The sequence below is a fragment of the Pantherophis guttatus genome, chromosome 2 (assembly GCF_059756535.1).
Source record: "Pantherophis guttatus breed Tessera chromosome 2, ASM5975653v1, whole genome shotgun sequence".
In the NCBI taxonomy this organism is placed as follows: Eukaryota; Metazoa; Chordata; class Lepidosauria; order Squamata; family Colubridae; genus Pantherophis; species Pantherophis guttatus.
The window spans coordinates 163,813,678-163,839,541 of record NC_142064.1 but is presented as its reverse complement, the minus strand read 5'-3'; the positions used below and the strand labels follow the sequence as shown (position 1 = coordinate 163,839,541).

General features: G+C 41.2%; 1 protein-coding gene across 5 annotated transcripts in view; it reads left to right on the top strand.

The window, feature by feature from the left end:
• The window catches only part of QRICH2 (glutamine rich 2), a 60,784-nt gene extending 38,723 nt beyond the window's left edge, over window positions 1–22,061 (top strand). For 4 of the 5 annotated variants that reach the window (XM_087887212.1, XM_087887214.1, XM_087887210.1 and 1 more), the window contains 8 exons: window positions 2,555–2,676; window positions 6,593–6,658; window positions 6,915–7,016; window positions 9,731–9,934; window positions 14,083–14,251; window positions 17,438–17,525; window positions 17,924–18,049; window positions 21,852–22,061. In XM_087887212.1, coding sequence (XP_087743338.1) covers window positions 2,555–2,676; window positions 6,593–6,658; window positions 6,915–7,016; window positions 9,731–9,934; window positions 14,083–14,251; window positions 17,438–17,525; window positions 17,924–18,049; window positions 21,852–21,982 — 1,008 coding nt within the window. In that variant the 3' untranslated portion in view covers window positions 21,983–22,061. The remainder of the gene's footprint in view (window positions 1–2,554; window positions 2,677–6,592; window positions 6,659–6,914; window positions 7,017–9,730; window positions 9,935–14,082; window positions 14,252–17,437; window positions 17,526–17,923; window positions 18,050–21,851) is intronic. The other variant, XM_087887213.1, reaches the window with a different exon arrangement.
• The last annotated feature ends 3,803 nt before the right edge of the window (window positions 22,062–25,864 follow it).

Genomic DNA, 25,864 nt, shown 5'->3' with positions numbered 1-25,864 from the left:
ACCGTACCTAGTCCATACCTAAGAAAGTTTTCCTGAAAAGGATCAGAAATCCACCACTGACACAGCAGAAAAGTAAGGAAAGGAATGAGATCCAGATTTGATAAATGTAAAGGTCTGACATAACTGATGTTAAAGAATCAGCTTCCCATATACTGGTATGTGCACAAGAAAATAGCAGACAGTTGCATTAGATAAGGATTCTCCCAGTTCAGGAGAGCCTGTTTAACTTGTTAGATAAATCTTTCCTGTAACCATTTGCTGATCCCAGGCACAAAAGTTTAGGCTGACATCTTTTATTTTTCTGTGCAGGCCCTAAATAGAAGCCAGTTAACTGTTTCTGGGCTAATATTACATGTCCTAGTCATGCAAATGGATATACACATATCTGTTATGCTATTGTGTTGGGAGTTGAGTTAGGCAATGTTACTTTGAGTTAGGCAGTGTTACTAAAGGCAGGAAATAAGAGAAAAGTAAAAATAGTCTACTTAAAGGCATTTTATACCAAGAGCATTCATTATATCTTTCTGTACTTTTCTATATTTGAGAAACATCTTTGCTTTTAGCTATTCATTCATCATCTTTTTTCCCTTTTAAATCATGGATAAGTCTTTCAAGCATATAAAATATACATGGCAATGGCTGCCTGCTGATTTTTATGATAGGGGGAAAAAAGCCATGTTACATTGTTTTATCTTCATGCTGACATTGCACCAGCAGAGGGAATGTTCTTTAAAGAACCAAGCCTATAGAGAGAACAGCACCAGATTTGTATTGCCACACAATACAAAGAACAGGGTGCCAGCAGAACAGCAGATGTCCTCCTTTCTGTTTGCTGAATGTGTTTGAAGTCTTCCTGCTTTTGATTTTAACCCACTCCATAAGTGCTTCACTTTCCCCAAATGCCAAATTCTACAGCCTAGGAGCTATTGCTGGCTTGTCCTCTATTAGGGAATAGTGATTGCCAAGACCTAATGCTTACATTAGCTCCCAGACCTCTTATATTTGCCTGTGGGCTTCTTGACATCACTGCTGTTTCCACTGCCTAGTCCCTTAAGAGAGATTTGAAGATGATCCACAACCATCTTCTGTTCTACAAGCTTGGCAATGTTGAAATAAAAATCAGAGTGTCTGTCTTAAGCTGCCGGTCTTGTGATAACCTATCCTACATGCAAAAAGGGAATAAAGTACTTTGCTTCATTCCCTTTCCATGTTCTTCCTAACATGTGCAAAATATATCCTAGTGGTTTCAATGAGAAGTTAATGGTAATCAATTCTGTTGGTTAATTATGTTGTGTGTGAAGCGTTACCTTCTGTCTACAGGTAGTCCTAGATTACAACAGTAATTGGAGCTGGAACTGTTGCTAAACAGTGCAGTTGAAAAGCATGATGTCATATGACCATGTCACTTAACCACAGCAGTTAACAGCAATTCTGGTTGCTGTTGTTAAACAAGGATTACATGGCTCATTAAATGAGGATCTCATGTGTGATTGCAACTTCTGACTTCCTGCCAGCTTCCCAATTGGACTTTTCTTGTGGGAATCTGGCAGGAAATGCAATCACGTGGCCTCATCTTGTTGCAATGTCTGGAACTCTAAGGAGTTGTTGTAAGTCTCCTTTGTTCAGTCTCATCGTAATTTTAAATGGTTGCTTAAAATGTGATTGTAAAGCTGATTCCATCAGCTTCTAGTCAGTTTGACTGAATGACTTCTGGTCCAAATGTTTTGCATGCATACCCAGATGCAGGTAGTCCTTGACTTATGATCACAATTGAGCCTAAAATTTCTGTTGCTCACTGAGACAGTTATTAAGTGAGTTTTGCCCCATTTTATGACTTTTCTTACCACAGTTGTTAAGTGAATCACTGCAGTTGTTAAGTTAGTAACACAGTTATTAATTGAATCTAGCTTCCCCAGATTGACTTTGCTTGTCAGAAGGTCACAAAAAGTGATGACATGACCCCAGGACATTGCAACCATCATAAATATGAGTCAGTTGCCAAGTGTCTGAATTTCACTTTCAGAATAAATTATGCAAAGAGCAGAAAAAGAGTAAGATGAGGAGAAAAATCTTTCCTTCTCTGCTTTCTGTAGGCCATGCTTGATTCTCTATGTCTCAACCATGTTTTCTTACAGCTGCCCTTTTCCCAAAGCTGAGAAATTTCAAATATTCCAGCCTTTTCTCATGAGGATGGAGATAGAGTCCCATTATTGTTTTATTCTTTTTCCGACTCAACTGCATATTTCTTCAAACCTTCTACTCCATGCTTGAACTTTGCCCCTGCATTGGAAGTAAAACTCTTCCTTTGCATATCAAACAAATATCCAGTACTGTTAACTCCTTGAAAGCAAAAATATTGTTGCTACGTGATGAGTTAATAGGTACCTATAGGTACATATTTCAGGAAAGAGAAATGGCCCACATTACTTTTTGGATTCTCCTGAAGTGAGGTTAATAGGTCCCTGTGAGTCTGTATTGCACATAGTGTGACAGTTAATTCAGCCTTGGTCTCAGTGTCTTGAGCCCCAGAATCTCTGAATTTTTTTCTGAACAGCTGGACCGCTTGGAACTGGATCCATTCAGGCAGCAGCTGGAGGATCGTTGGAAAGATATTCGGAAACAGTTGAAGCAAAGGGTTCCACAAGATGAAGGGGATGAGGCTGCAGGGATCAGAAGGTAAGAGAGGCTAGAGAAAGACAGCTGTAGCATTAAGAAAGCCCAGTACAAGAATGGGCAGATGTTCAGTGGCAACAGCCGTCAACCTTGACTTCCTATCCTACACTTGTGGTACGGTTAAAAATAAGAAGAGAAAATGCATATGTGGGTCTTTGAATGCAGCCTGTAATCCCTGATACCACATACATTGAGCCAAAATGCGCTTTACTTGAGGAGAATGTCAATGTGCTGAATCATCATTTACATTTCCCTTCAGCATCTCCAAGTACCTGGCATATTTTGAGAAAATTAAAGTAAACTCTCCATTTCCACTGCAGTCCAACAACAAAAATAGAGCTTTTACAGAAAATGTAAATATTTCCAAGCCACCGCCATGAACTTTTATACCTCCCCCACCAAAAAACACCAGTTTGGGGGGTTAATGTTTGGAATTGATGCTGATAGGAAACTTCAGGTTTATAGGTAAGTTTTGGAAACCATCCCAGAATAAAATAGAGGCAACCATCTTCCATTTGGTGTTCGACAAAAACTGCAGGGATATGTTCACATAATCAGGAATTGAGCTTTATTTGAAAGAGAATACACTTTTCTTTACTAACAAGTATGACAGCCAGACACATGTTACTCTCAAAACTGGAGCTACTGAACACTTATCTGAACTCTTACTTGCTTTCCCAGACCTTCACCTAGTCAATACAGGTAATCCTTGACTTACAACCATTCCTTTAAAAACCATTCAAAGTTACAAAAACACTGAAAAAAGCAACGTATGATTGGTCCTTGCACTTAATGACCATTACAGTGTGCCTTTGGCCACGTGATCAAAATTCAGATTCTTGGCAGCTGTTATGTATTTATAAATTTATGATGATTGCAGTATCCCGGGGTTCCGTGATAGCCGTTTGCGATCATCCCAGTGGGTTTCAGTCAAGCAAAGTCAATGAGGGAAGCCAGATTTACTTAATGACCATGGCAAAAAGGTTGTAAAATTGAGCGTGACTCATTTAACAATTGCTTAGCAACCAAAGTTCTGGTCCCAATTGTGGTCATAAATTGAGGAATACCTACAGTCCTTTCCTTTAGAATGGCAAGCTGCAACCACGCTGTTGCATCACCAGAGGGCACTTGTGCTTTGTGTGACCTACTGGCACAGCTTATTGACAAGGGAGAGAGGAGGGGGAAGCTGCTATGAATGTGATTACTTTAGCAGTGCAAATCAGCAATTCCTGCTACATACTGTTAGGTAATAATACACCAAGCACTCCTATGCTAAGTTGAATAAGATGCAGCAGAATCTCTTTGTCTAGCTATCTTGGCATCCCAGGAGTTGTCCTGCCTGTCCTGGTGTCTTGCTTTGAAAATTCTTTAATTAAATCAGAGAGTGATTATATGTGAAGGCATGAAGAAATAAGATGCAAACATGGGGGGAGGCACTGGCTGCCAAGAAGCATGTTTTCCTTGGACTTTGGGGGAGGGGGTGTTTCTCTTGAGGACCCTTTTCAGAGAAAAAGGAGGCTTAGCAAGTCTTCTGCTCACTTCACGCAGCACTGGGGACAGTGCCAGTTCCTGAGTCAGGGTCCCACATCCCAGACCTGAACATATTGTGAGGGTTTAGGTGAAGGTATGTCATGTTTGGGATAGGAAGATCACCATAGCAATCTTATTTCCTCAGAAAGAACCTGCAAGGCAGTGGTGCAGTGGATAAGTCGGCCTTCAGTGAAAGGGAGGGGAAAAAGGAAAGAAAATGCAAATGAAAGTGAATATATGTGTCCCAGGATAATGTTGCAGGATCCAATCTGGGTCGGTCACTGGGACCAGAAGGTTTGTTTTACAAGCTTTTGGACTCATGCAGGAGCCCATTTTCAAGGAACTTCTCTGTATCACAGAAAAGTTCCCTGAAGATGGGCTTCAGCACGAGTCTGAAAGTTCGGAAGACAAACCTTTTGGTCCTGGTGACCGACCCAGATTGGATCCTGGAAAGAAAACAGATATGGACTAAGCGCAGCTGGTGCAGTGCGGAGGGAAAGACCCCTCTTTGTTTTGTCAAAGCAAACTTTGAAAGTCCACAAGAACAGTTGCTTTCACACAAAGTTGGGAGAAGTCTATTATTAGACTTTGCCAGCCCACCCGAAGGAATGATGGGAGCTGAAATCCAATCTGAGGGGGTGGACACCAGGAGGGTTAAGGGTGATGTAGTTTGACTATTTTGGAAATCTCTTTGCTCCCAAACAGCAAGAATGAGCTGAGAGCTGGGTCTAGGATAGGCAACCTGTGGCCTCCCCAAGGTTACTAAACTCCAACTCCCACATTCTTCCCAAGTGGCCATGCTGGGAGAGCGCCTGGGAGTTGGTCAGTAGCATCTGGGCAGCTACAATTTCCCCAGAACTAGAGGAGATGATCAGTTTAACACATGGTGCCCCTATCAGTTTTAATAGCTGGTAATGCCGTTGATCGTTGGTACTAGGGTTTTTGGAGTGGATCAAACATTATGTAGAAAAAGAGATGGAAGAAAGCTAGTTATCTCATTCACTGCTTTTGGGCCAGGAAGGAAAAAGCACCCCACACAGCTTTCCCATAAAGATCTGTTCTGGCGTTCTCCAAATTGAAGAGAAAAAATTCCTCCTTGTTTTGGAGAGGGAAATTCTCTCTCTCTCCCTTTTTCTTTTTCTGAGCACAAACAAACCATCATCATACTTCAGATCATCTTTCCATTCATGAAACCTTTTTGCAATCTCTCCTTAATCAAATGTAATTGGATGATGCTATTTTATCTGCAGCTCACTGGCTCTGGAGATAAGATAGTCCTCAACTTATCACTTAGCAAACATCTGAAGTTACAACAGACACCCCATCCCCATCCCCAAAAAAGGAACTTACGACCTGATTTTGAAGTTCTGACATTTCTCTCTTCCTTGTGGTCATGGGGATCGCATTTTGGGCACTTGGCAACCTTCCCATAGTTACAGCCATTTGCAGCACCCCACAGTCACATGACCACAATCTATGATGGTTTTTTCCATAAACTGGTGTTTACTTCCAGTTGCCAGCAAAAACCGAGCTTTAAGGAACACTTTACTTTACAATGGCACATTTGCTTAACAACCACTGCCAAAAGTGGTAAAAATGGATCCTGTCACATGGTGACCCACTTTAAAACCATCATGACTTATGAACGTAATGGCTAAGCTCAGTTAGGGTCATAAGTGAAGGACTATGTGTACAGTGGCCAGATTTTTCCATCCTTTCAGGGACATCTTTTATTCTCCCTCATAGTAACTGTATTTACCCATGATGCACAGCCTGAGCCTCTTGTACCAGATTTCTTTCCTCTAAAGTCTTCTTGTAGTCCCCCAATCCCTTTCAAAATTACTATTGAAATTTTTAAGATTGCAAGAGGGGGGAATTATTAAATGCACGGAGAGTAATCTTATTAACTGCGTTTAACTAATTGAATAAAATATAATTTTAAGTCAAATGTAGCTCTTGTTCCAGCCCCGCTTTGTTTCTTTGTCTTGCCTTCTCCTCTTTGAATATGCTGTAATTCCTGATACTGCAGCAAATTCAGAGTTCAACACTCCCCGGGGGCATTTTTAACATATAGTTGGTGAGAATTTCCACTATGCTTTCATTAATTTCCATCAACTGAACTCTGAATCCTTGCCGAATGAATGTTTGTTTTATTTTACTTGGCTTCTTTAAAGTGGAATTGTTTGTTGTGGAAATAAATACTCAATTTAATGGGTATGTTAAAAATGCCTCTGCGTGATATAAACATGCTAGGTTGCGTTTATCCCCACTCTATGGCCTTCTAGTTTAAAAAAAGAAGCACGCTCCTGTTGTTGCCAAACATATCTTTTACCCCCTACTCCAGCCATTCCCTTCTCTGATTTGTTGTTTCTTTTTTGTTCTCAAACAGGAGACTCCTGGCTCACTTCCACTGCATTTCTTGTGACCGACCCTTAGAGATGGTGGTGCCTGGCCCGTAAGTCTTTGCTTGACACTTTCAAAATCAGATCAGTAATCAATCTGCTTAGGTCCAAGTATAGGAACACTTCTACTAGGCTATAGATTCAGCTATTCAATGAGTTGCTGCCTATGTCCATCTATCTCCTGAGGAGCTAGCCTTTTCTTCATTAATAAAATGCTGGTATTGTGTTAGGCCAGGAGCAGCTGCCCTCTCCTCTTTCACTTGTTCTGCATCCTCCTTTATTTATCTGGTCTGCGTATTATCTTGACAGGCGAATTACGACTCTCCCAGCTGTTCCAGGTTTACCTGCTCATCAATCCCTCCGGCCGTATATGGTTTATGAAATGGAACAAATCAGGCAACTGAACCGCAAGTAAAATGCAGATAGGAGCTTCTGTGTTTTCTTTGTTTGCAGTTTCTTTATCTCTATATTCAGGAACTGAGTGAGAGAGATTTGGAGTAAGAATCCATAGGGAGGAATGAATATATAAACTGCAAAGTATCCATCTAGCTCGAATGATGTTCTTGGGATGGAACCTTTGTTACGTACAGGTAGTCCTCAACTTACAACCATCATTGACACCAGAACTTCTGTTGCTAAGTGATATGATCATTAAGTGAGTCATCATGTGCTCATACCCAGTTTTAGGACTGATTGCTTAAAGGTAAAGGTTTCCTCTATCCAGTTGTATCCAACTCTAGGGGAAGGTGCTCATCTCTGTTTCGTAGTCTAGGGACCAAGCGTTGTCCGAAGACATTTTCTGTGGTCATGTGGCCAGCATGGTTATATGCCAAAGGTATACAGAACACTGTTACCTTCCCACCAAAGTGGTACTTATTTAGCTGCTCTTATTTGCATGCTTTTGAACAGCTAAGGTTGGCAGGAGCTGGGGCAAGGAATGGGAGTTCATTTCATTGCACAACACTCGGATTTCAAGCCTGGCTGTCAGCTCTCCAGCTGACAAACTTCACATCTTTAACCACTGAGCCATCGTGCCTCCTAGATTGCTTAAAAGTCATTAAGCAAATCTGGCTTCCTCTATTAACTTCGCATGTTGGAAACTGGCTAGGAAAGTTGCAAATGTGTTCATGTGTTCCCAGGATACTATAACTATCATAAATACAAACCAGTTGCCAAGCACTCCAATTGCAATACCAGGATGCTGTGATGGCTGAAAGTGTGAGGACTGGTCATAAGTCACCCTTTCCAGCACCATCGTAACTTCAAGCAATTGTGAAACAGATAGTTGTAAGTCAAGGACTACCTGTAGTGAAATTTAAAATATTTTCTGTTACTGCTGTAAAACTTTCAATGGCAGTGGAGAAAATGGGAAGTGAACATCTAGTTTCAAAACATTTCTTCATTTCTTAGATTTCTTATATCTGTAGAATTGCTTCCAAAAACTTATGGCTGGATCATATAGCATACATCTTAGTTTAATTAATTAATTAATTAATTAATTAATTAATTTATTTATTTATTTATTTATTTATTTATTTATTTATTTATTTATTTATTTATTTAATTCAATTTGCATGCCGCCCCTCTCCGAAGACTCAGGGCGGCTCACAATGCATTTAAAATCATTATTAAAAACATTTAAGAATTAAAAACATTAAAAATATTAAAACTCATTCACACCATTCATGGCCGGATTTCGCCGGATCGCAAGAGCGAGATCAATGGCTCCAGGCCTGCCGGAAAAGCCAGGTCTTCACCGCTTTTCAGAAGGCCAATAGGGTGGGGATGGTCCGGACCTCAGGAGGTAACTGGTTCCAGAAAGCTGGGGCAGCCACAGAGAAGGCCCTCCCCCGCGGGCCCGCCAGCCGGCATTGTTTAGCTGACGGGACCTGGAGGAGACCAACTCTGTGGGATCTTACCAGTCATTGGGAATTATGCGATAGAAGGCGGTCTCGAAGATAACCTGGCCCTGAGCCATGTAGGGTTTTAAAGGTAATAACCAACACCTTGAATTGTGACTGGAGACCAATAGGGAGCCAGTGCAGCTTGCAGAGAATTGGTGTAATGTGGGTGTACCTAGGTGCACCCACGACAGCTCGCGCGGCTGCGTTCTGGACCAACTGTAGTCTCTGAACACTTTTCAAGGGTAGCCCCATGTAGAGCGCGTTGCAATAATCTAACCGTGAAGTGACAAGGGCATGAGTGACCGTGAGGAGAGCCTCCTGATCCAAGTAGGGTCGCAATTGGTGCACCAGGCGAACCTGTGCAAAGGTCCCCCTAGCCGCAGCTGTCAGATGTTGCTCTAATCTTAGCTGTGAGTCTAGGAGGACACCCAAATTGCAAACCCATTCTGAGGGGGACAATTTCTCCTCCCCCAGAACCAAGGATGGACAGTCAACATAGTCTTTAGGAGTCAATACCCACAGCCATTCGGTCTTGTCTGGGTTAAGTCTGAATGAATCCATAGAAGAATATTCACTTTAAAGTCTCTTCATAGTTGTGTGAATCTAATTCATTCTTGCTGATTACAGAGTTCTATATTAATAAAGGGCAGGGAACTCCTAACTGGAAATGGCCTCTAGGACCCTTCCAATAGCCTCCCTTCATCTCCCTTCTTCATGCAATCTCTCTCTCCCCCCCCTCTCACACACACATCTCATCCATATCTATCTATCTATCATCTATCTTCGTTTAATTTTGTTTTGATAAGTAGCTGGAATTTTTAAAAAGCCCAGTGACATATCTGTGTTTAAGAGTGTCCCAGTGCCTTAGCCTGCTTGATTCCTCTTCCCTGAGAATTAGGGAATAAATCTTCCCATTTATTTGTTGTGACTTGTATGCATGTGGGAGATAGGGCAAAGGGCCACATGATATGTGTGAGAATAGAAAGAGAGTATATGTATGGGGAGGTATGTGGTCCCCAGAAAGTTATCTATGGCAAATACATTCTGCACCACTGCTGCCTGTTATATGAATGCTAGCAAAAGATGTTGGGTGCATGTGCTTTGCTTAACAGCATGTTTTCCCCCCCCATCCTCGTTCTTTGACTGTTGCTGTCTCCTTGCTCTGGCACTGGGCTGCCACCATTTCTCCTCTTCTTACTTCTTCCCTATTCTGTATTGTAGCAATTTGAAATTAGGACCGGGTGTTCGTTTTGATGCCCTGGAGAAGAGTGCTAGTCTGAACAAGTTACGGCGCATCCATTCCAAGATGCTCATGGACATACAGAAGGTGCAGAGTCATTATGGCGGAGCTGCCAGGGTCAACGCTCAGATGATCAGGGATGCCCTGCAGTCCCAGTATCTTGGCTCAAGCCCTTTTGGCAAACGGTAGGGCTTATGGGATAAAACAAACTGTTCATCTTGCCAGACAAAAATATAGAAAACAAAGCAGGGCTCTGATCAGTCATCCTGGTGCTTCCCTCAGGAAAACAGAAGATCAGAGGGGCCTTGCCCTGCCTTTCTTTAGCACTGTTATGGTGAACAATAGACTGAGCATTACTACTCATTTCTGCCTACTTATAGCCAGTCATACCTCACTCCCATCCCAAACTTACCAGGAAAGCAGAGAGGGCAGGAAATTATAAAAGCAGCACATTGAAAAGGGAATAATAATTTTTAAAAATTACAGGGATGATGATGACGTTTCTCTCAATGAGCTCTGAATATTCCACAGGACACAGCATTTGTCCTATCAATCTGAATGTTGACACCAGATCTGGACAAATCAAATTATAGGCCAAGAACCGGACATAGTAAAAGACCACCTTCAATCTAGAGCTAACCAATGCATTTAATCACAAATAGAGCTTTTCACGTTCATCTGCCATTTGAGCGGCCCGGTTCCCAATGGGCCATAGCTGGTACTGGGCCACAGACTGGGGGTTGGGGACCCCTGATTTAGAAGGAAGGGCCAATAGTTCCTTGGCTTTAGCTTAAAGCTGAATTGATTAAGTGTATCCAAGAAATAGTGACTTTTTACTCATACCTTGGAATCAGGGTCCTATTTAAATTTGATAACCATGTAAAATTGTTTGAGTGAGGAAAGGTTTGTAAAAGGAAGCTGTAAGCAATTACAATTCCTGGAATTCGATTGGAAGGATTTATTTGTTGAGAAGATTCTCTACTCTCTTTTATATACCGTACACTGAAAAACTGCTATACAGCAAAGGAGCTTCCATTAAGAAATTTATCTCAACTTGTATGTACATCATCTCTGTTTGTATATATGGAAGGAAGCCACACATTCCATATGCATGCTTAGTATCATGAAATTAGCAGGAAATATTTACATAAATTTCTTCCATGTAGGAATTTTGCCATACCCTAAAGCAATCTTTTCATGTGCTTCTTTTACATTTTTGTAGGTTTGTAATCAGACAATGAACCTTTTAGTGGTTGGACTTGCTGCTTGGGTAATCATTTGCAATCCCAAAACAGGCTCAGAACTTCACAGATTTGCTAAACAAGTCAGACTTGATTGTTATCATGTTACAATGTATTCAGTGATGTCTATAAAGTGGCTCCTATACATGCAAATCCAAATCTGAAAATAATGTCCAAACTAGCTTAGGCTTAAGTCTGGCTCAGACTAGACTTCTTGTCTATTGTGAGATACAAAAATTTTGTAATCAAATTTCATGTTATCCAACCTTGCAATTTAGCTTGCATTTCTGCTTTAAATTAATATTAGTTTAACCCTGCTACTGCTGCATGTCTTGTTTCCCTACTTGAAATTCTGCTTTCTGTCTAGAAAACTGCTTTCCAGAAGTGGCTTTGTGAAAATAACTTTCTGTTTGTTCCATATGTTTTATGTGCTTTCCTGTCCTTCAAGGCAGAGGCGAGGAACATGATGCTCAAGCAGGCTGCTGCTATGTACTCTACCAAGTGTTTCAGTGAATCTATTCCCAGGGTTTCTGTGGAGAAGCTTAATGTTTCCTGGTGTCTTTAGGAAAAGGGATAGGCCAAAAGGGAGTCCTATATGATCTGATTAGCAAGCAGTAAATGGGTGGATCAGACCAGGAGAGAAAGAGTGAAGTGGTAAAGACTGGGACTGTGTCTCTGTTGAGAGAGCCAAGTTATGAAACAGCTGACTTGTGACTTGAAGAAAGCAAACGGGGTCATCCATCCATCCACTTTTCCAGCCATGGGCTCTGTTGCAAAACCTCACAGATCTTAGCATTAAAAATAGCTGCTATTTCACATCTTATGTGAGGAAAAAAATATCATGTTGCATTAAGTGTCTTGCAAGAATGAGGCAACTTTTAAATATTATTTGGGTTTTATTGTCCATTTTTCCATTTTGGAAGATCTAGCAACGTTCTAAACACTGGCACTTCTGACGCCATCATGGGAGGATATGAGAAAAGTGACCTATGGAGATCTTAGGACAGTTTTCTTGCTGTGAAGAATGAAGGTCTAAAAGTCTGATTCTCTAATCCCCATCCCTTTAAAAGACTCTAAATTGGGAGCCTCCAATGAGGATCTATTTTTCCCCCCACAGAGACTTTCCTTTTCACTTCTATAAAGGGCAAACGTGGATTATGCTTTGTTGAGAAGCATAGCAGAGCCTGCTCAAAAACAAAACTAATCTAGACTCTGTGTTTTATTTCCTTTTTCTGCTGACCCAGTCTTATTTCTTAGGACCACAAAAGACAGTTTATTGTTTCATTACCACCAGCTTTGTTAGGGTTGTTTCTCATGATCATATAGGATCAGTTTGAGACTTCTATATGTCAAACCCTGGGACAGGACCTCTTATCACATCACTCATGAGACCAAATAGGCCCCAAACCTTACACTAGAGCTTCATGGCTGAGAGAATTGACCATATAATCTGTAGGAAAGAACCAGGCTGAGCCAGAGGGAGGGGTCAAGCGCATCATCAATCTCGAGTCCCTTTGTGCGCACAAGAGATCTAAGTCCAGCCCACCTTGAATTCTGTTGATTCCTATCTACCGCCAATTCACTTTGCCTGTTAGCAGTTTAGTATTTTGTAGAGCGTTGGCATGCAATAGACCTGTATTCATTTGAACCACCTTGACTCCTGATTTCCTGTCCTTAACATAATCCTCAGGAGCTTTCTTGCCATGGAGGCTTGCAATACTCAAGGACAGAGTGAACACGATTTGTGCTTCAAATTTGAGATACTGAAAAAGCAAAGTAACATGCTAACTTTTCAGGCTAGAAGGCTAGATTTGGAATTTTCAAAGTTAACAAGGACATGCTTAAAATATGGCTGCCAAGCAAGGTGAATTTAGAAAAGACTGCTTGAGCAATGCTATTTTCCCAAATGCCATTTACCCAAACACACAATGATGAGGTGGTTTCTGCCATTTCCTCACACATTCCCCCACCCCCAGTTGTTTGATTCTGCTTTCTCATCTTACCTTTATGTCTTCTGGGCAGGTGGACATACTTTCAGCATAGCAGTGGAACGTAATCACTCATCATTATTATGTCCTAAGAGTGCCTTTGTGGAGTCCAGAGTTTGGACCTTGTGTAGAACATCATTGTAAATGATGTTCAGACTAACGCTAAGCAATATGTCAGCTGACGTTCCTTCCTTTTCCAGTTGAAGAAGGACAGTTCTAATATCACGTCCCATCCTGGAAGTTTGAGTTGCAGACAATTTTGACTTTCTCCCACCAGAATGCTCGAGCTATTTATCCTGCCCAGTGGAGTCCTCCCTTCTCTAAGATATTGGTGGTCGTTTTATCAACATTAAGAAAAAGTTATTACTATCTCATTGCCCATTAATACCATTTAAGGAAGCCACTTTGGACACAGGAATTCTCCTATTATATCACCTGAAGCCAGGGCTATTTTTAAAAGCACTTTCTCCCTTTTGGGGATATGAAAAATAGGATAGAAGGCCTCTGAGAGATGCTATTTTTTTATAGCTAATCTACCCTACCCCTATTCCTTCAAAAAAGGTGCACATTTTATCTGATAATGTTGGAATTTTAGCCACAAAATGTTCAGCTGTTACAGGGGACAAGGGAGGTTTGAAAGGTGGAAATAGGAGCAGATTGCCACCCAGAGACCCCTCTTTCATTCTAACCCTTGCTGTGAGCCTGAACAATTGTTTTTTTCAAAATCAGTCATTTTGCTGTACTACGCTAAGATGTAGTGGATGTCCACATGGCAGGACATAAGTGTGTTGTCCTTTTATACATTCTGGTTCACCAGATTAATCCAGTTGCTTGGTTTACAACACAACGAACCAAAAAATTAAACATTCACACTGGCCACGGAGCCAAGATCACACTTCAAACCAGGCCACCACAGAAAAGTCGTGCCAGATCTTGAACTTGATTGAGTTCTAATTCTTAATTGCAATGCTTCCCTTGCCCTCCTTCTCCTGCTAATGTCCCGAAATGAATCTAATCTTTCTGAAACAAAGCAGTTTTGTTTTTGGGATCGCAGGGTTGCTGGACTTTGCCTCGTGTGAATTATGGGTCCTTGCCTCTTTACAGAGAGAGACTTCCAGAAATGGCTGACGTTAGCTACATGAATATACCTCGACACTGTGGAGGCAGCCATACCCTCACCCATCCATTCAGACGCTATGTGAAACTGCAACAGTTCAGCCAGAGTATGCCCTCTGTCCAGCCAGATGAAAGCACCATGCTGGCAATGATGAAGGTAATGAGGAGCCAGGTGGAGAGAGAGCAGGAGAGAGTGGATGGACATTGGCACGGACCTAGAGCTGGACAATTGCATTTGAAGCTTAAAATGTTGGCGCTGCCTTTAACTGCTTTGCATGATCAGCCTTCCAAAAGGGCAAGGAACTCTTACCTAAAGAGGAGATGTAAATACGGGTAGTCCTCGACTTATGGCCCACAACTAAGCCCAAAATTTCTGTTGCTAAGTCAGACATTTGTTAAGTGAGTTTTGCCCCATTTTTCAACTTTTCTTGCCGCGTTTGTTACGTGAATCATTGAAGTTGTCAAGTTAGTAACCTGGTTGTTAAGTGAATCTGGCTTCCTCGTTGACTTTGCTTGTCGGAAAGTCACAAAAGGGGATCACATGACCCCGGGACACTGCAACTGATGTAAATATGAGTCAGTTGCCAAGCGTCTGAATATTGATGTGACCATGGGGATGCTGCAATGGTCATAAGTGTGAAAAATGGTCATAAATCGCTTTTTTCAGTCCATTCTGTTGTAACTGAGCGGTCACTAAACGAACTGTTGTAAGTCAAGGACTACCTGTAGTACAGGTTTGACATTTTGTCATTTAGTGCCTGACAGGTTTCCCTTCCTGAGGTGCTCATTCCATGAGCAGGATGCTACTTGTTTGAGGTTATTTGTTAGCCATTAAGTTTTGATACACCTGGGGAAGAGCCTGATATTGATCTAGGGAACTAGTGGCCTTCCAGATGTTGCTGAAGTACATTTCCTAGAAACCTTAGACTGACTGGCCAAGGGAGACAGATGTTAAGAGTTGTAATTAAGCAATACAGAGAAGGTAGTAGGCTTCCCAGCCCTTGCCTAATGTAAGAAAAAGCCCAGCAGGGTTAAACCACAGGTGTTCTTTGTCCATTGTTTACATTCTTACAGTGCCTCAAGGTGGGAGCCCTATAAATCTTATCTTTATTAAGCATGGAATTTGCCTCTTTTTTAGCAATTGAGGCCTGGCTCCACCAGTACCTCCCTCAAGACCTCATTCCTATTTAGATACAGTCTGGATCAACTACAGTAGAGTATAAGAGATATTGTGAACTTTGCTGCATTATGTATAGACTACTTTGTCATTTTCATGTCCACAGTTACCCTTTCTGTTTTAACTGATGGTTGGGTGGAGACCAGTCATACTTACGCTAGGCCCATTAAAAGCAGTATCGCTTAGCTAGTTGATATTAATGCCTCTGCTTTAAAAATGACAAAGTTTGTGTCTTCCTAAAGGATCCTAATTTGGGCAGTTTTATAGTGTAATGGAAGAAAATACTGCAGGATGAAGGAATACAAAGTCTGCTGCAAGATGATCTGAACAGAAATCTCTTGTTCAGTCCTTCCTTGTGATTGGAGACATTTTCTTTTCCTTGAGAATTGGGGCCCCACTAGCAGATGCTTTCTTTTGGAAAAATCAGAACAGGTCTATTTCAGAAGCTTATTTCAAGATTCGTCAGCTTTTCTTTTTTGTCTGTGTTGGTGGGAGAATAGGAAGGGGCAAAACAGGGTGTAGGATTCTTTTTAGAAAAACCAAACGTGAACGACCCCAGCCTGCAATACTGAAAGCAGAAGAGCACATGAAGAGGAAATTTCCAGGGCTTCCTATTTGGGCAGCAGTGAGAAATGCAATCCAGTGCCAGCCAACTGTTTGATCAGACAAGCTTGTCGGTCTTTCACAACAATCTCTCGCCTTGTTTAAGCACTTGGAGAAGAAAGAGTATAAGCCTTTCTGAATAACAGTGATAACAACATCACCATTTTTTTAAGAGTCTCCCCTTTCACACTCTTTAACGTCAAGGTTGGTGGCTTGGTATTGTCTTTGAGATAATGGATATACTTTGCTACCTGTCTCTGAGATTTCTATAATATAAAAGCAACTGAAGAACAAAAGTCTTTTAAGCCACATGTTCCTCTAATTTCTTTTTATTCCCCTCCATTAGCAGAGATGCGATAACACAACTTGGCCATCTTTGCTAGAGTCACCCATGCTAATACAAGTCCATTGTTCTGACTCCAATAATGCTAGATGCAGCTGAAAACCTTCTCATCCGGTATAACACAGACATGTATAGACACACACACACACATGCAGTATGACTACAAATCCTACAGCCATTCCCCCCATGATTGTGTCAGCTAGAGATGGTGGGAAATGTAATTTAAGAATTCTGAGGGAGGTTGCAGATTGGAAAAAGCTAAGCTGTGTCTACTGGGTGGTTTCTTGATTACAACCCCTCACTGTGTTTTTGTGACCTCGTGCAACATGCACTACCTATCCCACTTACCTTACATGCCAGATAACATATACCACTGTGAGGTATCAGCTTTTTACTCTCAAGTGAAGGTGGCGAAAATTAAGTCAGCGGTTGTCAGGGGTGGATTCTGTTGGGTGAAAAAGGATGGAAAGAAAGGAAACAAGGCAATTTAGAATTGCTGAGATGGAAATATCCGCAGCAACATTGGGCCAAAGTGATTGTTCCTGCAATTGGAACTACAGTATCTTCTTTGGAGAAAGTTCTGAAGTTGAACCGTTTGGCAGAAGCCCCCAGTGTTGTCAGGGACGTTCCAAAATTGTGACTGGCATATCCTTTGTGTGTGAAAGGAGCTGATCACTCAATAGGACCCTCAGGTTAACAAGAGAACAGAGGATCAGCTTGCTTAATTATGCTCAGAAACAAAATTGGACCACAATGAATTGAAATCTTCAATGAGTTCAATTAATTTTTAAGCCATATTTCTTTGATTTCCATGTTTGCTCCTGCCCTGCTACCGCACAAGTAGGGTCCCCAATACTCGCATGTATCTTTTTACTGCAAGGGGCAGAAATCCCCACTTGTTTCGCTCTGTATAGTTCAATAGAATTGGATTTCTGAATGGCAATTGAGAGACCTGACATGCCTCTTCCAATTTTCAAGAACTGGAAATGAGGCAGCAGATGGGAGGCGGCACTGATTAGGGACAAGACATGCGTAGCTGCCTGTGAATTTTTTAAAAGGAAAAAATCCAATTTCTAAGTTCCAATGGTCTATCCGGTTTTAAACCAGAGTGCGGTTTTCAAGCTCATTCTTCAGCTTTGCAAGTAAAAACCCTTGTAAAAAGTGGTTAACCTTTAGCAAGGTTCAGCTGAAATTTATTCTATGTTTGCATTTACTTCCAGCATGAAGAAGTAGATATACTGGGTCTTGATGGTCATATTTACAAAGGACGTATGGATACACATCTTCCATCAATAACCGGAAAAGAATGTGAGTTTTGTCTTCTGTTTGCAGATGCTCTGAGTAGACTAGTCAATTCTTTCTCTTTATCCCAGGCACTTTGAAGTATTTTGGCACTGTACCTTCCTGTCAAGTAATTGTCTATAGCAGTATCCCCCAACTTGGAGCCTTTTGATTCCCTAACATAGACAGCATGACCTTAAGTGAGAAATTATGGAAGCTGTAGCTAAATTAGGAGGGATCCAGGTGGAAGAAGGCCAACCTATAGAACAAGCAGATCTTTGTGTTTGTTCTGGTGGAGAATTGCTCCAGAGAAACATACAGCAATTTCACAGGTGGAGCATGTTTGACCTCTTAGAGTTGCTATGAGACTTTATCTTCATCTGTGTCCAAAACATTGATGCCACCCCTCACACTTCTCTCATCAGATGTCCCAAGAACAAGAAGCAAGCTTGCTCGGTCTTCCTCACAAAGGCAGCATCCCATGCTCAGTGACCTGGCTAACCTCCCTGCTCGCCCCCACACTGCGAAAGTGTCGGTCGGCAACATGTCAGGTATGTTACAATCCTGAATCAAGCTTGATTAGAAATGGAAATGATGCCTGAAGCCCACCCAGAAATGCTTAGAGTATTTCCTTCAATTGTCTATGAAATAATAGCTGAGGAAAGCAGAACAGTGATGATGCTCAAATGAAGTTTCTGAGAGATGGTCTGTATTCAATTTTATCACTGGAGGATGGGCATTGTGCAGATAACACTGAAGACTCAAAACAATCTGTTCCTTTCTTGACAGAACTACACTTCACAAGATCTCCTTGAGAAAAGCAAAGAGCTATTGAATTAGTGACCTTTCATAAAATCGAAATTTTTGAATGATGAGGCCAGGCAAAAGTGGGCATTTGTGAAATCTCCAAATTTGGGGTGAACCAAACCCCAAAATTTAATTCAGTCTTCACTAAAAAAAAAGTAACTTGTTATGCTTAAAAGTATTGAAATCTGGGACTATTTCTTTGTTAGAACCTCTCTTACGCCAGCAATATAATAGCCAGACTGCAACTTTCTCTTTTGCAGCTTTCACTAGTATGTTTATGTTCTTCCATTTCCCATGAGAGATGAGGTTAGTTTCCCAGGAAACTGCCAGATCCTGCTTAAGCATTGAGCCTCTGCCTTTCTGCAGACATCCAGTCACAGGAACCCCTCTTTCTGTCTATGATTCGTGTAGGCAGTGGATCTCTAAAGCATGAGAAAGCCTTCAGGACATCATCATCTCTTTGGTAAAGAGTCCCTTATGAGCCAGACAGAAACAAAGCATACTTTCCCAGCCTTGTCCTGACCTTCCAACTCTGTTGGACTGCAATAACTGCTTTGTCCCAAAGCTTCAAAATGGAAGATAACAGGAGCTGTAATCTAGTACTGGTAGAGGATATCATTTTGTGGAAGTAGGAATGAAACTGGTAGTTAAGAACTAATGTACTGTTCCATGCCCGGCAGGCCTTTTATTGTTTTTGTGAGAAAACTCTTCCCAGCTGAGTGATTCTACCTTTCTTTGCAGTCTTCATGGCCACGAATCCATCTGTCCATTATACAGAATCCCCCTTGGTAGCACTGAGGTGCTGAATGGTCACATCTGAGATGCAAATGCAAACTTAGTCATTAAAGAATCACACTGCAGCAGCTTGGCTGAAGAATCTTTTCAGAATTTATGGTGAATTTATCATTCCAAAACAATGCTTACCTAGCCAGTGACTAATGTAGGAAAAGTACAGAACCTACCAGTGAAGTGTTTTTACCTTGCCCAGATAAGGAAGGGAAAATTCATTACAAATGAAAGTAACTATATGTGTCCCAGGATAATGCTGCAAGATTGAACCTGGGTCAGTCACTGGGACCAGAGGTTTACTCTTCCAGGTTTTCAGACTCGTGCTGGAGCCCATCTTCAAGGAACTTCTCTCTAATGGAATAGAGAATATTCCAGTAGAGAGCGACCCAGTGACTGAGAGACCCAGTGACTGACCCAGATTCAATCTTGGAAAATGTATTTCCTGCACTGTTTCAAGCATGGCTTGGTCATACTTTTTATTATTAACTGAATTCAAGAAAGGTCTAGCAGCAGAGTACAGATTAAATATAGACTGGTTTACACATAATTACATGTGTAGAGTAATAGATCTCTGATAACAATCTTCCTAAATTTGATGTCCTCCAGATGTTTGGATTACTCTCCCAATATGGCAGCAGTCATCCAATTCATCTGGGAGAGCAGATTGGCAGTACTTTTAGAATGTATGAAACAAATACATGTTATCTTGAATAGAAAGAGGGAAAATAAGCATGCTAGTGAGAAACTTGGATTTCTATAGCTTGCACTCAAATGTTAAACATCCAACACAAGTTTGCTTCTCGGATATTACTTCATATAAAAACATTACATTAAGTGTAAATCAGGTTGTACAGATCTTACTGTATAAAGAGATGTTGTTTTATAAATACAGCATTTGGGAAATAGGACTGGCACAGAGCAGAACAAACAAGATTTGACTATCATTTGGGCTCATTCATGTTACTTGGTTCGGTCATGCTAGAAAGGACAGAATGCAGCTTTAGCATAGGAAATCTCAGCTCTTTCTGAGAACTATATCAGGCATGAATTGCTAGTCACAAGGCTTTCAACTTTGATGCATCTTTTAAATGGCATCCTCCATAAAATGCCATTTAAAAATAAAAGGGTGCAGCAATAGAGAGATTCTGTGTGTTGCAAGAGAAGGTGACAGCAATTGCAGGTGTATAGAGGCTCACAAAATGAAATTGACAAGTATTTCTGACACCTGATCCATGTTTTAATAGACAATATTAAAACTATTAGATGAATGGCAGTTACGCTTAATGTAACCCTACACAAAAAACCTCTGCTATGAAAAATACATAGCTAAAGAGGATTATGTTAGTCTCCAATTTACAACCACAATTGGGATCAGAATCTCAATTGTTGAGAAGATGTCCATGTGATCACATTACTTGATGACCGCAAACCCAGCTTTCCCAGTTGTGGTCATTAAGCAGACAAAGAGAAAGATCGGTGTGCCTAAGGAGGGCAAGGAAGGTATCTGGAAAGAACCTCCTGTGGTAGATCCAAGTCTTGGTTCTACAGCCCTTCACAGATGTTCCCTTCCCGTCATGCACAGAAGGGAACTCATGCAACGGGCTGGAGAAACTAAGTGGAGATATTTGCAATCTGCATTTTGTTTCTCCACCCCAGTGCACTGGTTCCTCTTTCCCCCATGCGCAGAAGGGAACTTGTGTACTGGACTGGAGAAACGAACTGGGGATCGGGAAGAACGCTGCTTTGTTTCTTCAGCTCAACGCATGAGTTAGTGTCCTCTCCTTGCGCAAAAGGGAATTCTTGTGCAGGGCTGGAGAAATTAAGTAGGCATCTTCATAATCTTTAGATTATATTCTTTCCCCTCTGGACAGAAGGGAACTGCTATGCTGGGCTGGGGAAACAAAATGGGGATCACAAATTTCAAAGCTTCGTTTGTGTAGCCCTATGAAGGATTTTTACCCACTCCTTAAGAATGGTGTGTGTGTGAATTCTTCAGCAGCTGGCAACATTTCCTGCCAGCTTCCCCATTCACTTTCTGTGGAAGCCAGCAGAGAAGACTGCAAATAGCAATCACATAACTGAGGTGCTTGGCAATCTGTCATAAGTGCAAATAGGCTGCCCAGCACCCTGATCACAATCATATGACTGCAGGGGTGATAATGTAAAGTGCCCTTTCTGAGTTGCCATAACTTCAAACCGTTATCAAATGACAGGTTGTAAATTGAAGACTCACTGTAATTGTTGCTGCTATATTTGGCTTGATGAATTGTATTGTAAATAGCCCATTATGTATTTTAAACCTACCTGTATGTTAAACCTTCAAGTATGTCTTTCAAACCAAAATAGATGTTCAATCACTGATCATCAGAGGAATTAAGAGACAGGCAATTTTTAAGTGCGGCAGAGTAGTTAAAATGGCTTGCAAGTAGAATGACATCATAGCAGGCCTGGGATCCCAGGAAATTTTCTTTGTCAGTTCAGGGCTTCTTCTCACCCTGTGTGGTTACTGACTAGCAGAAGCTTTTCAGGATTTCAGACAGGGGGCTTTGCCAGGTTTAACTAGAGACGCCAGACTGAAGTCTCTTCTTTCATCATTTAAGGGCAGGGACCGGAAAATGTCAAATTAAGGTGGTTTTGTGCATAGGAATCAGGGGAAGGAAAGAAGTTTGTACAGGGAAAATGGACTCTGCTGATTGGCTCAACCATTTTTTATAAGACCAACAGTAAAATTGGATGTGGCTGTTTTGTGTGTTTCAGCTAAATCAATAACAGACAAGTCTGCCGCTTCATTAAGGAATTCAGAAGAGTCTGGAAATTTGGAGAGAGAAACTTTTGATGTCCGAATGACGATTGCCTCAAGACAACGGTCTGATGAGCAGTCTACCTAAGCCAAGAGGATCCAGTTTTCACTCGCGTAGAACGTGGTTCTCACTAATGAAGCCAGATAATAAAGAGTATTCTAAAGGAGAAGGGTGCAGATCTGCTGCCATGGAATCCTGGCCCTCTGGCTATGCCCATAGTGTTTGCAGTCTCTGCGCTTTCCTATAGTGATGCTCCTGGAGGAATCTGCTAGTGGGTGGAGCAGGGGTGGGGTGGGGTGAGGCTTTCTTCTGCATTGTTCCACTGAGTCTACAGGTCATTCATTTTATCCACGAGAAGTTCAGTACAAAATCCTCTATATAAACTGGCTAGAGAATAGCTGATTTTAAGCATCAGCTTGTCTCCCTTTTCTGTTTGTTGCTTTGTGTCCACAGTCAGATATAAAAATGGCCATATAAAAGAAAGCCACTTTTGTAGTCTGAGAAATTTTTCTCTGCTTTGTGAAGAATGGCTGCCTTCTGGCCTTTCACAGGTGACATAATATCAGTGTGTAAATATCTACGTGTTTACAGATTTTGCATCCATTGAGGATTTTCTGGAAAGCTCAGAATTCCGCGAGACTCTTCTTAGTGCAGAAATCACAGCAAGTAATGCTCCAACTCCAGGACTGAGCAATCTCTGCGGTCAGAATATTATGCAGAAACAATAACTTCTAGAGAATCGGTAGCAACTGTTAACAGCAATAAATCAGTATGGAGAGGCAGGGTGAAGAGTTTATAAACTTGTTCACATGTGTGCTGCACTGAGATTTTAGGGTTGGTGGGTAAGATAGGCTTTATGTATTGTTAATGACTGTGCAGATCCGTACATATGAATATACACATGTACAAGGACATACCTAACACCACCAAATTAGTAACTGATGATGATTCAGCCTTGCCTTATTAATAACAAGTTATTTTGGCAAACTATTTTACCCTGCCATTCATAAGGATCAATAGAATTCCTAACTTTCCTCTGATTCCAAATCTGAGATGTATTTTGCTTCAGTGCAGGTCAGAGGATAATTGATGGTCAGTAGCTGCTTTTAAAAAACCATTATTTTCCACTGAAAAACGCAAAATAGCCAAGCACTTAAAAATATCTGCCCTGGCTCTGAGTCCCATTGAATTAGTGTGCCGCATTACGTGCAGGATGATGAAACAATGACACATCCTTGATTGGTTGGTAATCTGCATCACCTTTAAAAGCATTTAATGTGCCGGTTGGTTAGCTGTAGTAGCCTTTATCGCAGGGTGATTCTGTAAGCGAAGTCGACACCAGCAGTCAAAATTTAGTAGCAGAGCGAACCCAACAAAAATATTTCTAGACTTCACAAGACAAACAATTATTCCCTTGATCTCAGGCATACATTTGAAGTAATCACACTGTTTCAGTTGGGCAAGCAACTAATTCCCCTTCTCTATGGCCAACACATTTAGTTCCCTAGTGAATCTTAAATCACCGCTTTAGAATTTAGAAAGCTTTCCAAACCAAACAAGACTTTGGTGGAAAAGAACATTTGGTTTCCCAGTATGGCTGTGGATCTTTCAGTGCCTAGTTACATAATACAAAATTCAGCCAGACTACAAATATCTCAGTCTCTCATCCTACAACAGAAAGACTTCGTTGCATTTTTTTAAACATGCAGAGGAGCTATTGTTCCTGAGCTTGAGAACCAGCCAAATGGTTTGTAGGGATGAGAATGAGCACTTCCTTTCAAGAATTTCATCTTGCAATTTAGGTGCCTGCTCTGCTTTTTACTGATAGCATGCAAAGACTAGCACTATCAGAGTGGACCAGGGCTCAGGGACCAGCAGTGGGGCTTCTCTTCCAACATTGCTACCATCTTGGCAGAATGCCAGGGGTAGTAGTAGTGGTCTATTGGACCCAAAGAAGGCTTCTTTGATGGACCCCCTTTTAGTATTAATCATCAAAAAGACAATGGCTGCATTGGAGGGAGCAAACTTCTGCTTGTGCAGGATTGCACCATCAAACAACTAGGGGTGCTTCCTTAATGTAGAGGCTACCAGATTTGGACTGCAAGAATCTGGGTCATTAGAGAGCCACAAAGCGTTTGTGTGTCTCTGCTGCATTCTACCACTTACCTTGATGAGTACAAGCTACAGTACATTCACAGCCCACTTCCAGGTGCCTTTCTGTCATCACCCACTAGGCCCGAGTTCCTCTCTGGGTGCAAGCTGAGCCTGCAGAAAACTACCACCAGATTTGTTGTTTTAAATTGAAATAGTGTTGACTCTCTACCCTAAGGATCTCTAGATAGCTGCTGCCCCTGTTGTGTTTGCATTTGTGGCCCTGCAAAATGCTCAGTTAAACTGATGTAGTAGAGTCCAGCCTTTGTTTCCATGACATTCAGTCAATGAGAGTTCCTCCTACCTACTTTTTTCAGGGATTTTCTGAATTTTTCAGGTTGCTCTCAAATTTTGTAGAAGCTAGCATGCCTCCCCTTCATTGTCTGCTCTAGAAAAACCTAAAGAGATGAAAGATATTTTTATGGAGAATATTTTATATGGGGAGGAGGCGCAAGTAATAGCTTTCAATGTATACCATAGCTTATTATTTCTCCCAGAGATAATTCTTTTTCCACAAACCTTCCAAGCATCTATATTACATTCCACCTGCTGAATGTAATATACAGTCCTTGACTTATGACCATTCATTTAATGATGGCTCAGAGTTACAACAGCCTTGGAAAAATTGATTTAGACCTGTCCTCACACTTAAAAACTGATACACCATCCCCACAGTTGGCAACTGGCTTGCATTTATGACCAGTTGCAGCTCCTGTGATCATATAAACATAATATTTGATCTTTCCAGCTGGTTTCTGACAAAAAACACCAGATGGGAAAGCTGGATTTGCTTAACATCCGTATGATTTGCTTAACTAAAGCTATGGCAATTCACTTAACAACCACAGTATATACTGTTGTAAAATCAGATCCAGTCATGTGATGACTCACTTTTCAACTGCACTAACTTACAATGGAAAATCTGCTCCACATTAAGGTCACCAATCGATTATCTGTATTGCCACTAATGTGTGCTCGGATGCATGAATAATTATTAACTAGTATCCTCATTTCATTTATTCCACTATGCCTTGCATAATAGTGGAAGCTTTGAGGAATTTATAATAATCACAATTTCATTCTGACTCCCACTCCCCATCAAAATATATGTATGCCAGTCCTCCAACACCAATATAATTCTGAAAATTAGGGGTTGAGAGGTTGAGGTTGGCTTGGTTTTACTTCTGTTGTGGAATGGGTTCCAAGTTTGATACAAAGAAAAAACTCCTAATTTAAGAAAACAGTGGCAGCTGCTAATGCAGGCATATTATTGGTTAGCTTAAACAGCTTTATAAGCATGGACAAACTTAGAAGAATCAACAAGATACAAGAACCTGGCCAAGGAAAAGAGGGGACACCCTTCTTACAGAGATCTTTATTCTCCCACCTGCTTGTGAAGGTAAAGATCTTTTCAAATAACACAGTCAAACTCTAATCTGAGCAAGATTCATCCATTAGAATCAAAACCAGCAGCATTAGGGAGCTTGTATTATGAGCACATCTGAGGCGTTGGAGGAATTCTAGAGTGAAAATGCCACAATTCTGTTAGAAAACAGACAAACATGTTAAGCTTGTTTCAAAGTGGTCTGTCTGCCTGGTAACCATCAAGCAAATATGGAATTGTATTGAAGCAGTATTTTCTCAAATAACTATATGTTGTCATAACAGTGGGATCTAAGGCTTTTCTCACGTACACCTGATACAAACATGCAGCATCTTTTTCCTTCTGTGTCCTCATAACATTCCCTTTGTCTGATTCCCACCTCAACACCTAAGGCAGCCTCAAGCCATTCTTAGTTTTACTGTGTCAAAATACTG